This window comes from Urocitellus parryii, chromosome 6 (assembly GCF_045843805.1).
Source record: "Urocitellus parryii isolate mUroPar1 chromosome 6, mUroPar1.hap1, whole genome shotgun sequence".
Taxonomy (NCBI): domain Eukaryota; kingdom Metazoa; phylum Chordata; class Mammalia; order Rodentia; family Sciuridae; genus Urocitellus; species Urocitellus parryii.
In genome coordinates, this window is record NC_135536.1 from 174,132,592 (window position 1) to 174,149,637 (window position 17,046).

The following is a 17,046-nucleotide window of genomic DNA, read 5'->3' on the forward strand; positions in this document are numbered from 1 at the left end:
TGACTATCAGGGCCTGCTGTCCCAACCTCCCACCACAGTTATCAGGAGGAGTTATCAGTGGAGTGGACATGGAGAGTGGGGCAGGGCACCCAGATACTTTGCAGTTAGCATGATGGTGGCTGTAATGGCCACTTTGTAAGGGCTCCTGGGATTTGGGGACAGGGAGAGGAGATATGGAAGAGCAAGTACTGCAGCTCCAACAGCTCTCAGGTTTCTGTGCCTTGGGCTCCCCATCCATGCAGGACCACTCTGCAAGACTCTGGACACAAACGATAATTGCCTGTTTCCAGATAATGCAGTCACGGGCACACGCCTCTAGACTCCTTTGGGAGGTACAGGATGGGGCTTGGAGTCCCACCCTTTTTTCTCACAGCCATAGAAAATAGGAGTGCCCTGATTTTGTCTGAGGTTTCTTCCCAACTGTCCCCTGACTCCAGGGGCATGAGACCAACCTCCAGAAAAGAAGCTGGGACTCTATATATAGTTTCCTTTTGGCCACAGGCATCCTAACTTCCTGTTTCTTTTTGTATTTCTGCCTCAGATATTCTCCCAGGAGTACATCAACCTCTTGCTGTCCATGTATTTCTTCGTGCTGGGAATCCTGGCGTTGTCCCACACCATCAGGTCAGAAGGCATCTCTGCAGCATATGAAGCAGCTTTCACAGGAGCCAGAACAGGGTTTTGGATATGAACATGACCTTTGGTGTCATTCAGAGCCGGGTTTGGCCCAAAAACCCAAGGGAATCTTTCCTTTGTGTCACTAAAGGTGACCTAGGACTAGAACTGTAACATGTCTGGGCTACAGTGTCTTTATAGGGACCTATAAAAGTAACCGTGGATGTTTCCCACTGCCACTGTTGTTGGGAAGGTTGTTTGTGAGCAGTAACATCCTGGTGTTGTCAGAGTACTGAGATGAGTAACGCCAGGTACTGTGGCCTGCCAAGCATCTTGACGCGTGGTCTTTTTTCATGAGAGAAGCAGTATGGGGAAAGATTAGGGAGGCAAGCTCTGGAATCTGACTACCTGACTTTAAATCCAGACTCTGCCACTTAATAGCCCAATGACCTTGGGCAAGTTATTTAATCTCTCTGGCCTCAATTTCCTCACCAGTGTGGTAGAAGATAATAACATCTTCCTTCTGGGGTCATGTGGAAAGCTTTTAGCTTGGTTTCTCGCACTTAATATGTTCAATAACTGTTAACTTTGTTACTATCTGTGTTAACGTACCAGAGAAACTTGCATTTAGCTCTTTCTTTTAATCCTAGGTTAGTCAGGGAAACAGAAGCTCAGAGAGGTTAAGAACTTTGCTCTGTATCAGGTGTGGTGAAGCACACCTGGAATCCAAGTGACTCAGGAGGATGAAAAAGGACTAGGGATATAGCTCAGTGGTAAAGCACCACTGGGTTCAATCCCAGTATCAGGAAAGAAAAAAAAAAAAGTTCTGGTGATACAGCTGATAAGCAACAGCGCCAGGATTCAAACTCAGGTCTGTGTGGCCCCAGTACCCATCTTTCTGCCACCACCTCCCTGCTCAGACCACCTCCTCATGGGGTGAGCGATCTGAACCAGTGTTCTCAGGACAGGGAACTCCCATTGGCGTTCTCCCTGTGCGGGGCTAGCCTGTGCACTGCAGACCTGTGGCAGCCTTGTTCCACTCAACAAGTGGAACTTGTACAGCTTCAGGCTGAAAACCATTGGTAAGACTGAGCAGTGGCAGCAGACCAGGAAAAGTTCCCAGAAGAAAGGAAGTCAACCTGAACTAAGCTTTCAAGGGTAGGAGGACTGGAAGAGGTGCCGAAGAGAGACCAGGCCAGGAGCCAGAAGGACCATGCCTATTGAGGGTTCACTGTCAGGATGTTCCCAGAGTAGTCAAGAGAAAGAGCAGGGTCTGCCTCTGTAGACAATGGACTCCCACCTGGGCGTGGCCTTACTCTCCAGGAATGCTGACCGGACAGTGGCGGTCAGAACGTAGGCTCCAGAGGCACCCTGGGACCAAGGCCTGGCTCTGCCAGCTTTGTAATTAAGTTACTCAAGTCTCTGAGCATGAGTTTTTCCACCTATAAAATAGAGACTATAGACTGTCCTCCCTCACAGAGGTGCAGGAAGGATCAGAGTAGCCACGCTGTGTGTGGCTTGCCTAGGGCTCAGTGTCAGGTGGCACTCGGGTAGTAGAGAAGCTGGCCCAAGGTTTTATAGCTGGTTTTTCAGCTATAGTTTTGAGACTGAAGTCAGTATTGTCTTTACTTCACTGACCCTTTACCCAAAAACTCTGCTTCTAGCCAACTCAGGAGATCTCTGGTCCCATTCCCCATCCTGAAAAACCAAGGTCCAGAGAACCTAGCAGTGTCAGGACAGACCTCTGAGGTCATGATGAACCTGGGGAACGAGTGGGAAGCCATCATTCCAGCCATTCTTTCCCACACTGATGAAGACCCTCCCTGCAAGTCTAGCTCATCCCACCCTACCATCTGTAAAAGCCTTGACACCCCAGATCTCCCCATAGCCCAACTACCACTACACAGAGAAGGAAGCCAATATATCTTGAAAGCCACTGCTAGACTGTGTGCTGAGGAATTATTTCACTTTATCTCAGCAGCCCTGCAAGAAAGGTCATTTTTCTATCCAACTTCCCAAGCAGGGTGTTTAGAACCTTTATCGTTTTGACACCAAAGACATTTTTTTTTTCATTTAGAACAATAACTGAGAGACATTGTCCCAGATTTCTTACAGATTAGCCAAGAAACAATTGTTTCTCTGTCTTCTAACCAATTCACTATTATTAGTGATGAATATTGTCAATAGAAAAACCAAGAGAGCCAGGTGCGGTGGCATATGCCTATAATCCCAGTTACTCAGGATGAGCAGGAGGATTGCAAGTTCGAGGCTAGCCTCAGCAACTTAGCAAGATCCTATCAAAATTTAAAAGGGCTAGGGTATAGCTCAGTGGTAGAGTGCATGAAGCCCTGGATCCAATCCTCAGTACCACTAAAAAGAAAAGAAAAAACCATCAGCTTTGCTAAAACTGCACATTGTAAAATTTGTTAATGACTAGAAACTAACAGAAAAATCATTTTCTTAATAAAACTTAGAGCAACAAAATTTGACCTGGGAAAATTAGATCTTGTTAAAATAACGGATGGCTGCGGGTAGAAGTGTGCTCACCATTCAGGGTCAGAACTGTGCACTGAAAAATCTGATAGGAACCAAAGACTGTCCAATGAATGAAAATGTTATTGTGAAATGTATATGGAAAAGAAATTAATCCAGTGAAATTTTTTTGAAAATAATTTTTAATAAAAAGGGGAAATACAATTAATCATATTTTTTAGAGAGTTGATACAAAGATTCAATTGACTGTTCTTCAATTAAGTTGAATTTTCTTAAATACTTTCCTCAAAGAAAGTCACATGAGCTTCCTCGGGATTCTCATAAGGTGCAAAAGTTCAAGATGGAAATGGAGCTCAGAACGGGGGGTGTATGACCACCAGGATTTGCAGCTGATAAGAGCAGAGTTAGGTTTTGAGCTCTGGTCTGTCTGACTCCAAAGCCAATATTCTTTTCAGTTTGGGCAAAAATGAGGGAAAGGGAGGCTTAAGGAGGGCGGACCTGTGTTGTGCTGAGAGTTGGAAAGGAGAGGTCTGTGGAAAGACTGAGCAGAGCTGAGCCCCAAGCCATGGCAGCCCAGGCAGCCCAGGCTGTGCTTCCTTCAGGATCCCTCCACCCATCTCAGGCCTCCAAGAACAAACCACAGCTCCCTGTCCTGGGGAAAGGCAGGGACCACAGCCTGCCTTCAGTCATCTATAGTCACCAAAACTCAAGCCCTAACCAAATCCCAGACATCCTCCTGGCAAGGGAACTTGGGCTTATTTCTTGTCACCGCTGACTGAGCTTATATCCCAAGCAGCTAACTCTGAGAGAACAGAAGGCCCAAATCTGCCACCCCAGGAGGAACAAGCCACATCATCAGTTTCACTAACCCTTACCTTCCACTCCCAGATAAGGGCACCAGGATGTGGTTTCTTAGCAGGAAGCAGTGACCTTTAGGTTTAATGTGAGCCATCAAAGACCAGAAAGAATCTGTGCCTTCTACGAAAGTGCATTCAGAGTTGTTCTGCAAGCATTTACCAGTGTCGAAAGACACCATGGCTAGCCCAGATGGGTCAGAAATGATAACCTGGGCCCCTACCCTCAAGTTTATAGACTCACACCAGCAAGATCATGTGACTTCCCTTGTGTTCTATAGTACTTGGGATTGAACCCGGAGGATTCTACCACTGAGCTACATCCCAGCCCTTTTTATTTTTTTTAAAATAAATCCTCTCAATCCTCCTGTCTCAATCACGAATAGCTGGGATTGTAGGCATGTGCCACCATGCCCGGCAGCCCATCTTTGCTCAGTAACAAAGACCTGAGTCTAGGGGCCAGTGGTATTCCTCAATGGTAGAGCACTTGATCAGCATGAATCAGGTCCTGGATTCATTCCCCAGCATTCACTTAATTCTTTTAATATTTCTATGAGAAAGCTATTGTTGTAGTGTTTCCGATGAGGAAAGAGAAGTTCACACTACTATTATGAGAACTGAGACTTGAATCTACGAAGTGTCACTCCAGCACTCGTGTTCTTAACCATCCCTACTCTCCTGGTTGACAAGTGGAGCACTAACCTCCCAAAGAAGACGCCAGTCCCAAAGAAGAGGTGAAGGTCTTAGCTCCTCAGGTCACCTCCCTACCCATACCTACCACACACACCCTGATTTTAGACTTCCCGAAAAGCAATTTCTGCAAACTGAGCTGAAAGTAGCTTGTTAGTTGGGATTTGCCTTCCTCATTACCAACTTGATCTGATGTCACATGCTTTCAAGCTGAGGCTCTAGAAGAGTGCACCATGACAGAAGTTCACAGTTCTTCAACATCTCTGCTGCAAGACCCAGGGCTGGGCTAAACCACTCATCTACCTGCTTTCTATCGTCACACAACCATTTGAGACAGGTGGTATTATGATCTTACGTACAGGTGAGGAGACTGAAGCCCAAGAAGACTCTGCCACTGAAGTGGTTCTCCCAGGACCACACGGCTGGTGTGTGACAAAGCAGGGTTCAGGCCTGGGTTGCCAAGGCTGGTAGCCGCTCCACAGTATTACCAATCCCAAGACCAGGCTGGGCCAAGAGGCCTTTGTAGGCTATCTTGCTCTGAAGATGGTGTGGAAAATAACATCTGTTCCCTGCCTGGCCAGAAAGTGGGGCATGCTGGGTAATCATGAGGCCAGGCTGGTCTTGAGCAAGAGAGGCCTCATGGAAGAACTGAATATGGGGGTAATCCTGCCCTGGGGCTATGATTCATCTGGCTGATCAATTCCAGCTGTATTTGTAAAACTCAGCCTGTTGCTGGAAAGTAGGATAGCAAATTCTGGAGTGTGGTGGGGTGACTATCAGGTCATCCGACTTGGTAGGTGTAGAAAGGAGCCCAGAAATGAGCTTCTTGAAAAGGGGCTCTCTTATAGGTGGTGTGGGGGCCAGACTTGGGAATGCCTGACTCATCCAAAAACTGTTTTACACAAAAGTCTGTCTGCCTAAACTCTGTATCTGTGTGTGGTAAAATAAAGAGGTGATATAGAAGTTACTAAGAGTTCAGACCCGTAGGTTTGAATCTCGGCTCAGACGTTATCTCCCTGTGTGACCCTGGGCAAGTTACCCTCTAAGAACGTGGGTTTTCTCATCTGTAGAGTGAGAAAATAGCAACTACCTGGCAGGGCAGCTGTGAGGGTGCCAGGAGATAGAGCTTTAAATGGGTCTTGGTGGGGGTTATGAGAGCCATGGTCGCCCATGGGGGCTGTGTTTGCCGACCAGCTTTGTCTTTCCTTCCAGCCCCTTCATGAATAAGTTTTTTCCAGCCAGCTTCCCAAATCGACAGTTTCAGCTGCTCTTCACACAGGGCTCTGGGGAAAACAAGGAAGGTCAGTGCCACCCACTTTCCCCTGTGGTATGTCTTGGGTGTCTTCCCTTCCACTCCCCTTTGTCTTTCCAATATTGGGTTCTTCAGTAGTGTAAGCGATGGAAGAGGCTGGCTCTGGAATCTCATGGCTTAGTTCATATCCCAGCTCTGCCACCACCTAGGCATGGGACTCTAGGTGAATGCCTTACCTCCCTGAGCACCGGGTGATTTTGTTGGGGATTTTTTGTTTTGTTTTCCCCTGCCATTTATGAAGTAAAAATGATAATTTAGCACCTTCCTCATAGGCACAATTATTAGGAATAGGAGTAAATTAGTGGAAAGCACCCAGCACACTGCCTGGCTCACATAAGCACTCAGTAAAACCCCTCTGTTGGTGACCATTTTATAGGGTCTATTTTTAGTGTGATTACGGTCACACCTAAAATTTTGGAAAAGGAGTTCCACAGTTTTGTTTTGTTTTGGTTTGGTTTTGTATGTTTGTTTTAATGAAAACCATGGGGACCTTAAGAGAGGCTGGGATTAACAGGTTATTTACATCCTGGGTTCAAATACAGCAAGATCATCAATGGCTTCACCAAATGGAAGGTCTCCCCCCTTTCTTTCTCGTCCCCCATCCCCCGAAATTCTAAGCTTGCAGAAGGTATCATTCTCTTGGTGCCTAGCGTATCCTGCTTTGTCCCTAGAGCACAGCGATGTTGTGATCCCTCTCTGCATCTCTAGTGCATCTGTGCCAAATAAATGATTGATGGGGTTTTCTTTTAAAAAGCTAAGCTTGCCCCGTAGAGTCTGTAGGGTCTCAAGCCCCATCTGTCTCAAGCTCTGCCATACTCGGTGGTGACCCCCCCCCCCCCGGTCCGAGATGTCTACCATCGGTTCACACTGCAGCCAGAGGGAAGGACAGGCATCCCTGTCGTGGGCTCATTAGCTACAGAGGGTGTTGGAGAAAGGTGGAGAACATGACCTGAGCGGGTCAGCCTCGTGTCCAGTTAGGAACCATCAGCCGCGTGTCCAGTTAGGAACCACCAGCCGCGCCCCTGGAGTCTTCCGGCCACCTGACCGGCTGCTCCGTCACTCCTTCCTGCCCACGCCCCGCCCTTTCCGCTGCCCCCACTGGAGTGGATCGCTAGTGGGAAGAACATCCGGCAGAGCGCTGACGTGGGGTTCAGAGCAGCGGAAGTAGTCCATTTTACGGGGCCGTAAAGCGCGGCCGGCTGACCCGTCTTCCGGTTAGCGACAACGGCCGCGACCGTCCGCACCGGCCTTCCTGGAGCACGGAGATCATCCGGACACTGGCCGCATCTCATTTTTTCTCGTTGCTGCCCACCCCAGTCGGCACCACTTCCTTCGCCTTGGATCATGTTCAAGAAATTTGACGAAAAGGAAAATGTATCCAACTGCATCCAGTTGAAAACTTCAGTTATTAAGGGCATCAAGAACCAACTGATAGAGCAATTTCCAGGTATCGAACCATGGCTTAATCAAATCATGCCGAAGAAAGATCCCGTCAAAATAGTCCGATGCCATGAGCATATGGAAATCCTTACGGTAAATGGAGAGTTACTATTTTTTAGACAAAGAAAAGGGCCTTTTTACCCAACCTTAAGATTACTTCACAAATACCCTTTCATCCTGCCACACCAGCAGGTTGATAAAGGAGCCATCAAATTTGTGCTCAGTGGCGCAAATATCATGTGCCCGGGTTTAACTTCTTCTGGCGCAAAGCTTTATCCCGCCGCGGAAGATACGATTGTTGCGGTCATGGCAGAAGGAAAACAGCACGCTCTGTGTGTTGGAGTCATGAAGATGTCTGCAGAAGATATCGAGAAAGTCAACAAAGGAATCGGCATTGAAAATATCCATTATTTAAATGATGGCCTGTGGCACATGAAGACATATAAATGAGCCTTAGAAGAAATCCACTTGTGCTAAATATGGATATTGTGTCGTATTTGTGTTTTGTGTCTGTGTGTGACAGCATGGTGACGATGCCTCTGTGGTTATGCTGAATAAATTCAACAGATGCCTCAAAAACAAAAAAAACTAGGGTGCGCTTACCACAGAGGAGAAAACAAATTGGGGGACAAGCAGCAATCTGCTGCACTTGAATTTGGAAGGAGTGACTGCACCCTGAGACCCTGGCCAACCTCCACCACCTCTCTGGGCTTCCTCATTAGGAAGCTTGGAAGCAACTGAGAATGGGTCTGACATCAGGATGTCTACCGGGGGCTCCCGACAAGAGCAGCAACAGGAACTCCCTCCTGCCTTTTCTCCAGTCCTCCATCTCTTTCCTTCTTCTTCCTCTGCTAGTGAATTAGGGGTGCCAGTAACCTTGATTCCTTTGATAGCAAAGTAGAATTTCCAGAATGTACTAGGACCTTGCTAAAGACCAGTAACAGCTGGCATTGATTGAGTACTTCTGTGTACCCCACACTGTGCTAAGGACATTGTAAGGACAGACTCACTCCCATAGCAGCCCTATGAGGGAGGTGCTATTGCCTTTTTTCACAGATGAAGCTCAGAGAGGGAACTGCTTTCCCTAAGGTTACCTAGCTACCGGTGGCAGAGCCTGTGCTTCCAGCACCATGGACCACTTCCCACTAAACCTGTATTAAACCCGTACTCTCTCTGGGTATCTTTAACCTTCTCTAGAAAATTGGGGGACTAGGGGAGGCTCCAGTGAGCTCTCTCCATCATAATATTCTCACCAGTCTGGGGCAGCCTCAGCTGAGCCCCTGGGCCTGAGGGCCTCTGACAGTGCCCACAGCCATGCCCTCCTCAGTCCAGAGGCTGACATATGGGAGGGACAGTCCCGCCCTGGGGAGTGGACTTACCTGGCTTCTCTGCCCAGAGATCGTCAACTATGAGTTTGACACTAAGGACCTGGTGTGCCTGGGCCTGAGCAGCATCGTTGGCGTCTGGTACCTGCTGCGGAAGGTAAGTAGCTGGACCTGAGCAAAAAGGGAGGCTGGGGTGAAGGGGGCACAGCGATCTGGTCTCACCCCTTCGTTTCCCCAGCACTGGATTGCCAACAATCTTTTTGGCCTGGCCTTCTCCCTTAATGGGGTGGAACTTCTGCACCTGAACAATGTCAGCACCGGTTGCATCCTGCTGGGTGGACTCTTCATCTACGACGTCTTCTGGGTGAGTCAGCAGGGACACCGAGGATTTCCAGCTTTAACCTCCTACCTCCCTATTCCTCTGCCTCTCTGGCCCAAATGGCAGTTGTCTGATAAAAGTCAGTTCCCCAGAGCTGGTCCTCTCAGGGGCAATCTGTAAGATCACACTCAGTGCCCAGGGACATTCACCCACCCTCATGGCCCTGGCAGAAGTATAACTTAATCCCACATCTCTGTAAAAAAACAAGTTGAGGCTCAGGGATGTTCAGACAAGGGCAGTAGAATGGGTCCATCAAGGTCTCTGACCTAGAGAACAAGCCGGCTGTGCTCTGGCTGCACACCAGCCCTGGGCTTCAAGACTTAACACATTCACTCTATGAGGCCCCACTGAGGGACTGAGGTCAACCCGGCTCAAGCACACTTTCCCTGGACCCAGGTGGTCTCTTCTCCCATGGGGTGGGTTGTGCCCAGGGTTTTTAATCTCTCAAAAGGGACAGAACCCTGAACAGACAGGCTACCTGGCTGGTGCAGTCACCTTTGAAGTTCTTCTTTTTGTTGCTCAGAACCAGGATGAGTGGTCACCTTGCTCAACCTCAGCTCTGCTCTGGGCCTGCCAGCCCCTGTCCCATTCCCCATACATGTCAGGCAGCAGCACATCCAGAAGTCCAAGGACAGCTATTCTTTCCCGTCTAGCCCCTCACCTCCCTTCAGACTCCTCTCTTCTCCCTCCAGGTGTTCGGTACCAACGTTATGGTGACTGTGGCCAAGTCATTTGAGGCGCCAATAAAATGTAAGTGATCAACCCCACAGTGGGGAACACACCCTGCCCTCCCCAGTTGGCTTATGGTCCCTGTTTTGGTCAATACTTCTCCCTTATCTCCTCCTTACATACCTCTTCCTCCTCCAAGATCTCATGGGTCTCTCCAGCCTGGTTTCCTTTTCTTCGTGTATTCTCTTGGCTGTGTTCATGAGTAGCTGCCTTCTGCCCAGGCCCTGACCTTGGGCTGCTTGGTAATGATGCAGTGTAGTGGTAAATGAGCAGGAGTGGGGAACAGCCTGTTGGGAGGCAGACAGGGGCTTTCCAGAACAGGAGACTTCCATGCTGAGAACTGAGAGCAGTGTTCCCCATCTCACATCTTACACAGCCTTAATTTTGTTCTTCAGCGTAACCATTGTTCATAAGTGTTTCTCCCCAAATCCCCCTTTCAGCCTCCTTCATGTTTCACTGACCAATATTGGGATTTAGACAGACCCAAGTCCAAATAGGTGTGGGGGTGAGGGGGGTAGCCCAATGATAGAGCACTTGCCAAGTATTCACAAGACCCTGGACTTAATCCCCAAAACAGCTAAAAAGAAAAGGGTCGAGGGAGTCCAAACTATTGGCAGCGTTAAAGAAGGGGGAAATTTGGTTATACTACAGCAAGCCCAGGTCTAGGAAATGTCAGGGGTGGGTTAATGACCCTCAATGGAGTCACCAAGAGCCAGGGTTATTTTGGTTCACCCAACCCACCAATCTCCGTATGTCCACTTGTCACTTGGCTCAGTCCTTCATGGTTCCTAGATGGGATGACAGTTCCTGGCATTGGCTTCTCACAGGCCACGTTCAGAGGCGCAGAGGGGAAACCGTGTCCCATCAGGGAAGGGGTCTTTCTCCTCAAATCCCCCTTTCAGCCTCCTTCATGTTTTACTGACCAATATTGGGATTTGGACAGACCCAAGTCCAAATTGGGCTTCAGAAAGGGGGATAGGAAAAGCACGATTAGCTTGGAGTCTCAGCCCTAGACTAACCATAAATCACCCTCCAGGGTCACGAGGCTCAAAGGGGGCCTGAACCAGTCAGACAAGATAGCAAGGAAGGAGAAGATACTATCGGGAAGGTGGTCAACATTCCCCAGGCCGGTTTACTGTCCTCTCCAAGGCCAGGAGTCAGAGTATGACTTGGCAGCCTCCAGAACTAAGTTTATCAGGGAAAGGAGGACTGTTCTCTAAAGTAAGGACACAGATACTGGGCAAACCACGTGAAATTCATGCCCCACAAGCTACGATGGGTGAGCCCAGGGATGGGGAAGCCTGGCGATGCCAGCCAGGATGTCAGGAGCACCTTTCCTGGGTCACAAAGAAGAAATGCTCATTTATCAAGGATTCAAGGGTAGCATGAGTATTTGAGAAGAGTCTACCACTTCAGCAAAGGGCTAGAAGCAGGAAAACGCATGGGACACCCTGGGAGCAAAGAACTACAGAGGCACAGAGAAGTGCAGCTGAGTTCAGCAGGGCCGCAAGGAAGGGACTGGAAAGAGGGAGACAGGCCAGATTTGGAGAAGCCAAGATTTCCTGCCTAAGAACTTGACGCTGCCCATTAAGCAGTGGACGAGCCATTGTAAGGCTCTGAACAGGGAAGTGACACTTTCATGTTTAGTTTCTGGTGCTTGGAATCTGACTTTCTAGATTGGGGAGATCTGTAGTCTTAAAGTTTGTTGGTTGGTTTGTTTTTGCAGTACTGGGAATCAAACCCAGAGGTGCTTTACCACTGAGCTTCATCCAAACCCTTTTTATTTTTTATTTTGAGACAGGATTTTGCTGAGTTTACCAGGCCAGCCTTGAACCTAACAATGCTCCTGCCTTAGCTTCCTAAATAGCTAGAATTATAAGCATGTACCACTGCACCTGGCCTAGATCTTGTCTTCTAGAAGTGAGGCTCAAGAGCTGAATGATTAAGAGCACAGATGCTGGTCAAGCATAATAGCACCTGTAGTACCAACTATTGCAGAGGCTGAAGCGGGAAAGTCACATTAGCCCAAGAGTTCAGGGCCAGCATGAGCAACACAGCAAGACCCAATCTTCAACAACAATAGCAAAGCACACATGCTACCGGGAAGGTGGTGCTGCTTGGGAGGCTGAGACAAGAGGATCAAAGCCAGCCTCAGCAATGGCGAGGCACTAAACAACTCGATGAGACCCTGTCTCTAAATAGAATACAAAAGCCCAGCGCAGTGGTACATGCCTGTAATCCCAGAGGCTCGGGAGACTGAAGCAGGAGGATTGCTAGTTCAAAGCTAACCTCAGCAACTTAGTGAGGCCCTAAGCAATTCAGTGAGACACTGTCTCCAAATAAAATATTTAAAAAGGGCTGGGGATGTGGCTTAATGGTTAAGCACCCCAGGTCCAATCCCCAGCACCAAAAATAAAATACAAAATAGGACTGGCAATGTAGCTCAGTGGTCATGTCTTGGTACCAAAAAAAAAAAAAACAGCACATATGCTGAAGTCATACTAAATGGGTTCGAGTCCCCGTTCAATGAGGGAGACGTAGACAGGCAGGGGATATCTCTGCATTTTAGCACAAGCCCCAGGGCACCTCTGTGTGCATAGTGTTGCCCAGAGCTGAGTCGTGTAAATACCCCTAGACACAAAGAAAGGCAGGAATTCTGGAAACAGGATTGTCCTCTTTGGCATAGTCATACACCACATTCAAACCACCACCAGGAAGATACAAAATCGGGGATGGGTTAGTAGAAGACATGGCATAGCAGCCAGTACTGTGGTTCAGGTTATCTAACCCTCAGTACCACCCTGTGGGAGTGCTTCCAAGTAAGAAAACTAAGGCAGCCGAGTAACCTGTGCAACAAGATAGCAGAGCCAGGCGCCAGTCCTAAAGCCCACTTATAACACTTCCCTGCTAACAGCTGCAGCAGGATTCTGAGTAAGGGACGTTAATCAAGGAATTTTCAGTGGCATGGCCTTTTCTCCCTTGGTACAGAAAGAGTCCATAGCCCAGGTTCACACTACTGCTTCAGAACAAGTACCACCATCTGTCCACACTCCTGTTGTCAGATGGAAAACCTATGGATGTCAGAACTGTGTGGTCAACAAAGGCATTAAACCCTCAGCCTAGTTGACCCCAGATTTCTCCACACTTTAACCAGCTGTGATTCCAGATGGAACTGTTGCCAGCAGGCCTGCAATCATCAGCCCCCTGCCCCGAGAAACACAGATGTGTGCATTTCATACAGCAGGGGTGGGGGTGGGGAGTCTGGGTAAGCTGGGGCTCCAGCCAACTCCTCCCCCATCTCTCCCTGCAGTGGTGTTTCCCCAGGACCTGCTGGAGAAGGGCCTTGAAGCAGACAACTTTGCTATGCTGGGACTCGGAGATATCGTCATTCCAGGTGACTTCTGGGGCGTGGGCTGTGGTGCAAGGGTTCTCTAGAACAAGGAGGAGTACTGTGAAACACAGCTGTACTCTTTGGGAAAGGAAGTGAGAAAAAGGTCAGCCCAGGGTTTAATGAAGGATCCCACCTCAGCACACATTTTGGAGTATGAGTCATGTGCCAGGCCCTGAGCAGAGCCCTGGGCAGACAACAGCAAGCAAAACTGTCCTTATAGAGGGCCAAACACAACGGTGCACACCTGTAATCCCAGCAACTCTGGAGGCTTAGGCAGGAGGATCACAAGTTTGAGGCCAGCTTCTGCAACTTAGCAAGGCTCTAAGCAGCCCTGTCTCAAAAAATGAAAAGGACTGGGGTGTGGCTCAGTGGTGATAAAGCACCTCTCAGTTCAATCCCTAGTACAAAATAAAAAAGAGAGAAATGCTATCCCCATGGAGCTGTGGTCCAGTTGATAACTCAAGAACTACCAAAATAAGACTGGGGATGAGCTCAATGGTAGAGCACTTTCCTAACATGTATAACCCCTTGGTTCAGTCCCATTCCAGTACTGCCAAGAAAAAAGAATAAATGTACAATGAAAGACTAATACAGATTAAGATACACTCTGGGAAAAAGCCCATCCTAGGACAATCTTAAAAGAACCTGACCCTCTTGTGCATACACATTCCCAGTATTTCCAAGGATTACAGATGTCCTAAAACTGTCAAAGTCCCCTTGCTCCCCCTCCCCTGTTCTGAGAAGCCTCAGGGAGAGCACCTGCATGCATAGAGATGTACTTTGTTGTACAAACTAGCGTTTGAGCCCTGTCTCTCTCTACATGTGGGTGCTGGTCAGTGTTCCCATGGGATATGACATAGGGGCCTTGTCCACAGTTCCAAGCACAGACATGCATCCCTCACATCATCAGCTTGCCTCACCCTGGGGCACCAGCATCCCAAATTCCCAGGCCAGAGCCACACTCCCACTCAGGACTGCTGAAGGCGCTGATCTCTGGAGGCAGTTTGTCTACAGACCTGGGCTGACTGACAGCAGAGTGAGCACCAGTGGCCTTACTGGTTTCCCTAGTATCAGGTTCAGAACTGAAGAGGGTCAGAATTCAGAGGATTGGAAGCCAACTAAAAAGAATAACACATGGAACAAATAAAAAGCCAACTTCTTTCCCATTGTAGGAAGTAATAACAGTTCTAATAACTAAGGATGTGGTATGTAATTCTGTTTACAATTCTTTCATCCCATGAAAGATATGTGAAGCAGAGGCTTACCCTGTTTCACCAGTGAGGAAACACACTCAGAAATGAAGGGACTGTTAGAAATTAACATGTTTGTAAGCCAAACTCAAAAAGTCAAAGATCAGGTTTTCTCTCATATGGAAGCTAGAGAGGATAAAGAAAAAGAAAGATGGGGGTTGATTGTTATAAAAAGACCTGTAGAGTGAGAGGAAGGGAACCCTTCCTCTTAGGTAGGATGAGGGGAAATACTGGGGAACAGTATTGACCAAATTATATTGTTAAATCATGAGCATGTATAGATATGTAACAATGAGTCTCACTGATGTCTATAATTATAATGCACCAGCTGGGCACAGTGGCGCACGCCTGTAATCCCAGCAGCACTCAAGGCTGAGGCAGGAGGATTTCACGTTCAAAGCCAGCCTTAGCAACTTATCAAGGCCCTAAAAACTCAGCAGACGCTGTATCAGAATAAAATATAGGGCTGAGGATATAGTTCAGTTAGTAGAGTGCTTGCCTTGCATGCACAGGGCCCTGGGTTCAATCCCCAGGGGGAAAAAAAAGTTTACCATTGGAACTGTACTTTTTTTTTTTTAATTTTTTTTTCTTTTAGTTATAGATGGACAGCATGATTTTATTGTATTTGCTTATTTTTGTATGTGGTGCTGAGGATGGAACTCAGTGCCTCACACACGCCTGGCAAGCACTCTGCCACGGAACCACAGCACTGTACTTTTTATTTTTTTAATTATTTTTAGTTGCTGTTGGACACGATACCTTTATTTTATTTATTTTTATGTGGTGCTGAGGATGGAACCCAGGGCCTTGCACATCCTAGGCAAGCACTCAACCACTGAGCCACAACCTCAGCCCCCCAAAACTGTACTTTTGATAGTAATAACAATAACTATAGAATAATCATGACAGCTGCCAATTGTCAAGCACCTGCTGTGTATCGAGCACTGAGGCAGGTGCTGTCTGTCTGTTGTCTTCACTGCTCCTGGCAGCCCCATGAGGTAGAGGGTCCATTGTACAGACAGGAAAACTGAAGTTCAGAGAGTTGGTTCCACCTGCCATGGCCATGAGGGTCTGAGGGTGTGGGCTGGAACTCAAGGATTTCTGCAATTTGCAGTGCTATGAGGAGGGGTGACTGGCTTCCCCCGTAACCAGGAGAAAGCCACTCCACCAGACAGAAGAAATGCCATCCATTGAACCATTTGGCTCACCAGAGGATGATCTGTCACAGGCACCCCCCACAGAATTCTCCAGTGTCCTTGTTGGTCACAGTCCTGGGTTTAAGGCAAGCACAGGATATCTGAGTGTCTGTCCCTTCCAAATCCATATATATCTACAATCTTTCAGCAGCCACAATAAATGTAACTTGATCACGCCCTCACAGTCCGAGCGGAGCCTTGTTTTGAAGACCAGATGGACTTTAGGAATCAAAGTTCCACTCTCTGTGTAAGCCCAGTGACTCGGGAGGTCAAAGCAAGAGAATTGCAAGTTCAAGGCCAACCTCAACAAATAAGCAAGACCCTAAGCAACTTTCTGAGATGCTGTCTCAAATTTAAAAAAAAAAATTTAAACAGCTGGGCACAATGAGGGGATGAGGATAATGGAAGTATTTTGTACTAGACAGAAGGGGGTGTAGGGAGAGGAGGGGGCATGGGTGTAGGAAGGATAGTAGAATGAATGGACATTGTTACCCTATGTGCATATATGATTACATGACCTGTGTAACTCTACATCATGCACAGCCAGATGAAGGAGAAGTTATGCTCCATTTATGTATGATGTGTCAAAATGCATTCTACTGTGCTGGTGTTGTAGTTCAGTGGTAGAGCATTTGCCTAGCCTGTGTGAGGAACTGGGTTTGATCCTTAGCACCACATATCAATAAATAAAGAAATAAAATAATGGGACTGGGGAAGTGGCTCAAGTGGTAGTGCGCTCACCTAGTATGCGTGAGGTACTGGTGTTGATTCTCAGCACCACATAAAAATAAAGTACTGTGTCCACCTAAAACTAAAAAATAAAATAATTTTTTAAAGAAGAAATAAAATAAGATTCCATTGACAACTAACAAATATTTTTTTAAAAAATATTTAAATGCATTCTGCTCTCATGTATTTATTTAGAACATGTAAAGTAAATAAATAAATTTTAAAGGGCTGGAGATGTAGCTTGGTGGTAAAGTACCCCTGCATTCAATCCCCAGTATTTAAAAAAAAAAAAAAAAAAACCCTAGCCCAGAGCCCTGGACCCTCTGTTACACAGGAAACTTTTGTAGAGTTCGGCCACCAGGAGGCGCAGAGTGTTGCCTCTTTTCAGAAAGCAGCATTGGTCTCTGTCCACCACCTTCCTCCTCACAGAGGCTTCACTGTGGAATGACTTATTTCCCTCTTTCATTTCTTTATTCATGGATACTAGAGATTGAAGCCTTGGGGGCTTAACCACTGAATAATATCCCCAGCCCTTTTTATTTTTTATTTTATTACACTCACACAGATGCTGCTGTGTGTGTGAGTGTAATGGCTGGAGCAGCTGACCATGTCTCAGGGATTTAGCGGCCTCTGGGTGGGAGTG

The 17,046-nt window shown here is 47.5% G+C and overlaps 2 protein-coding genes across 4 annotated transcripts in view; both read left to right on the forward strand.

The window, feature by feature from the left end:
* Nucleotides 1-17,046, forward strand: part of Hm13 (histocompatibility minor 13) — a 43,214-nt gene that overhangs the window by 14,515 nt on the left and 11,653 nt on the right. For all 3 annotated transcript variants that reach the window (XR_003301979.2, XM_026402172.2, XM_026402171.2), the window contains exons 3-8: nucleotides 542-624; nucleotides 5,865-5,953; nucleotides 8,801-8,886; nucleotides 8,968-9,093; nucleotides 9,801-9,858; nucleotides 13,148-13,231. Coding sequence is in view for 2 of the 3 variants with exons in the window: in XM_026402172.2 (XP_026257957.1) it covers nucleotides 542-624; nucleotides 5,865-5,953; nucleotides 8,801-8,886; nucleotides 8,968-9,093; nucleotides 9,801-9,858; nucleotides 13,148-13,231 (526 nt within the window). In the remaining variant the exon portion in view is untranslated. The remainder of the gene's footprint in view (nucleotides 1-541; nucleotides 625-5,864; nucleotides 5,954-8,800; nucleotides 8,887-8,967; nucleotides 9,094-9,800; nucleotides 9,859-13,147; nucleotides 13,232-17,046) is intronic.
* Nucleotides 7,196-8,794, forward strand: Mcts2 (MCTS family member 2). The gene has a single exon (XM_026402173.2). The coding sequence runs from the start codon at nucleotides 7,309-7,311 to the stop codon at nucleotides 7,852-7,854; it is 546 nt and encodes a 181-aa protein (XP_026257958.1). The 5' UTR covers nucleotides 7,196-7,308; the 3' UTR covers nucleotides 7,855-8,794.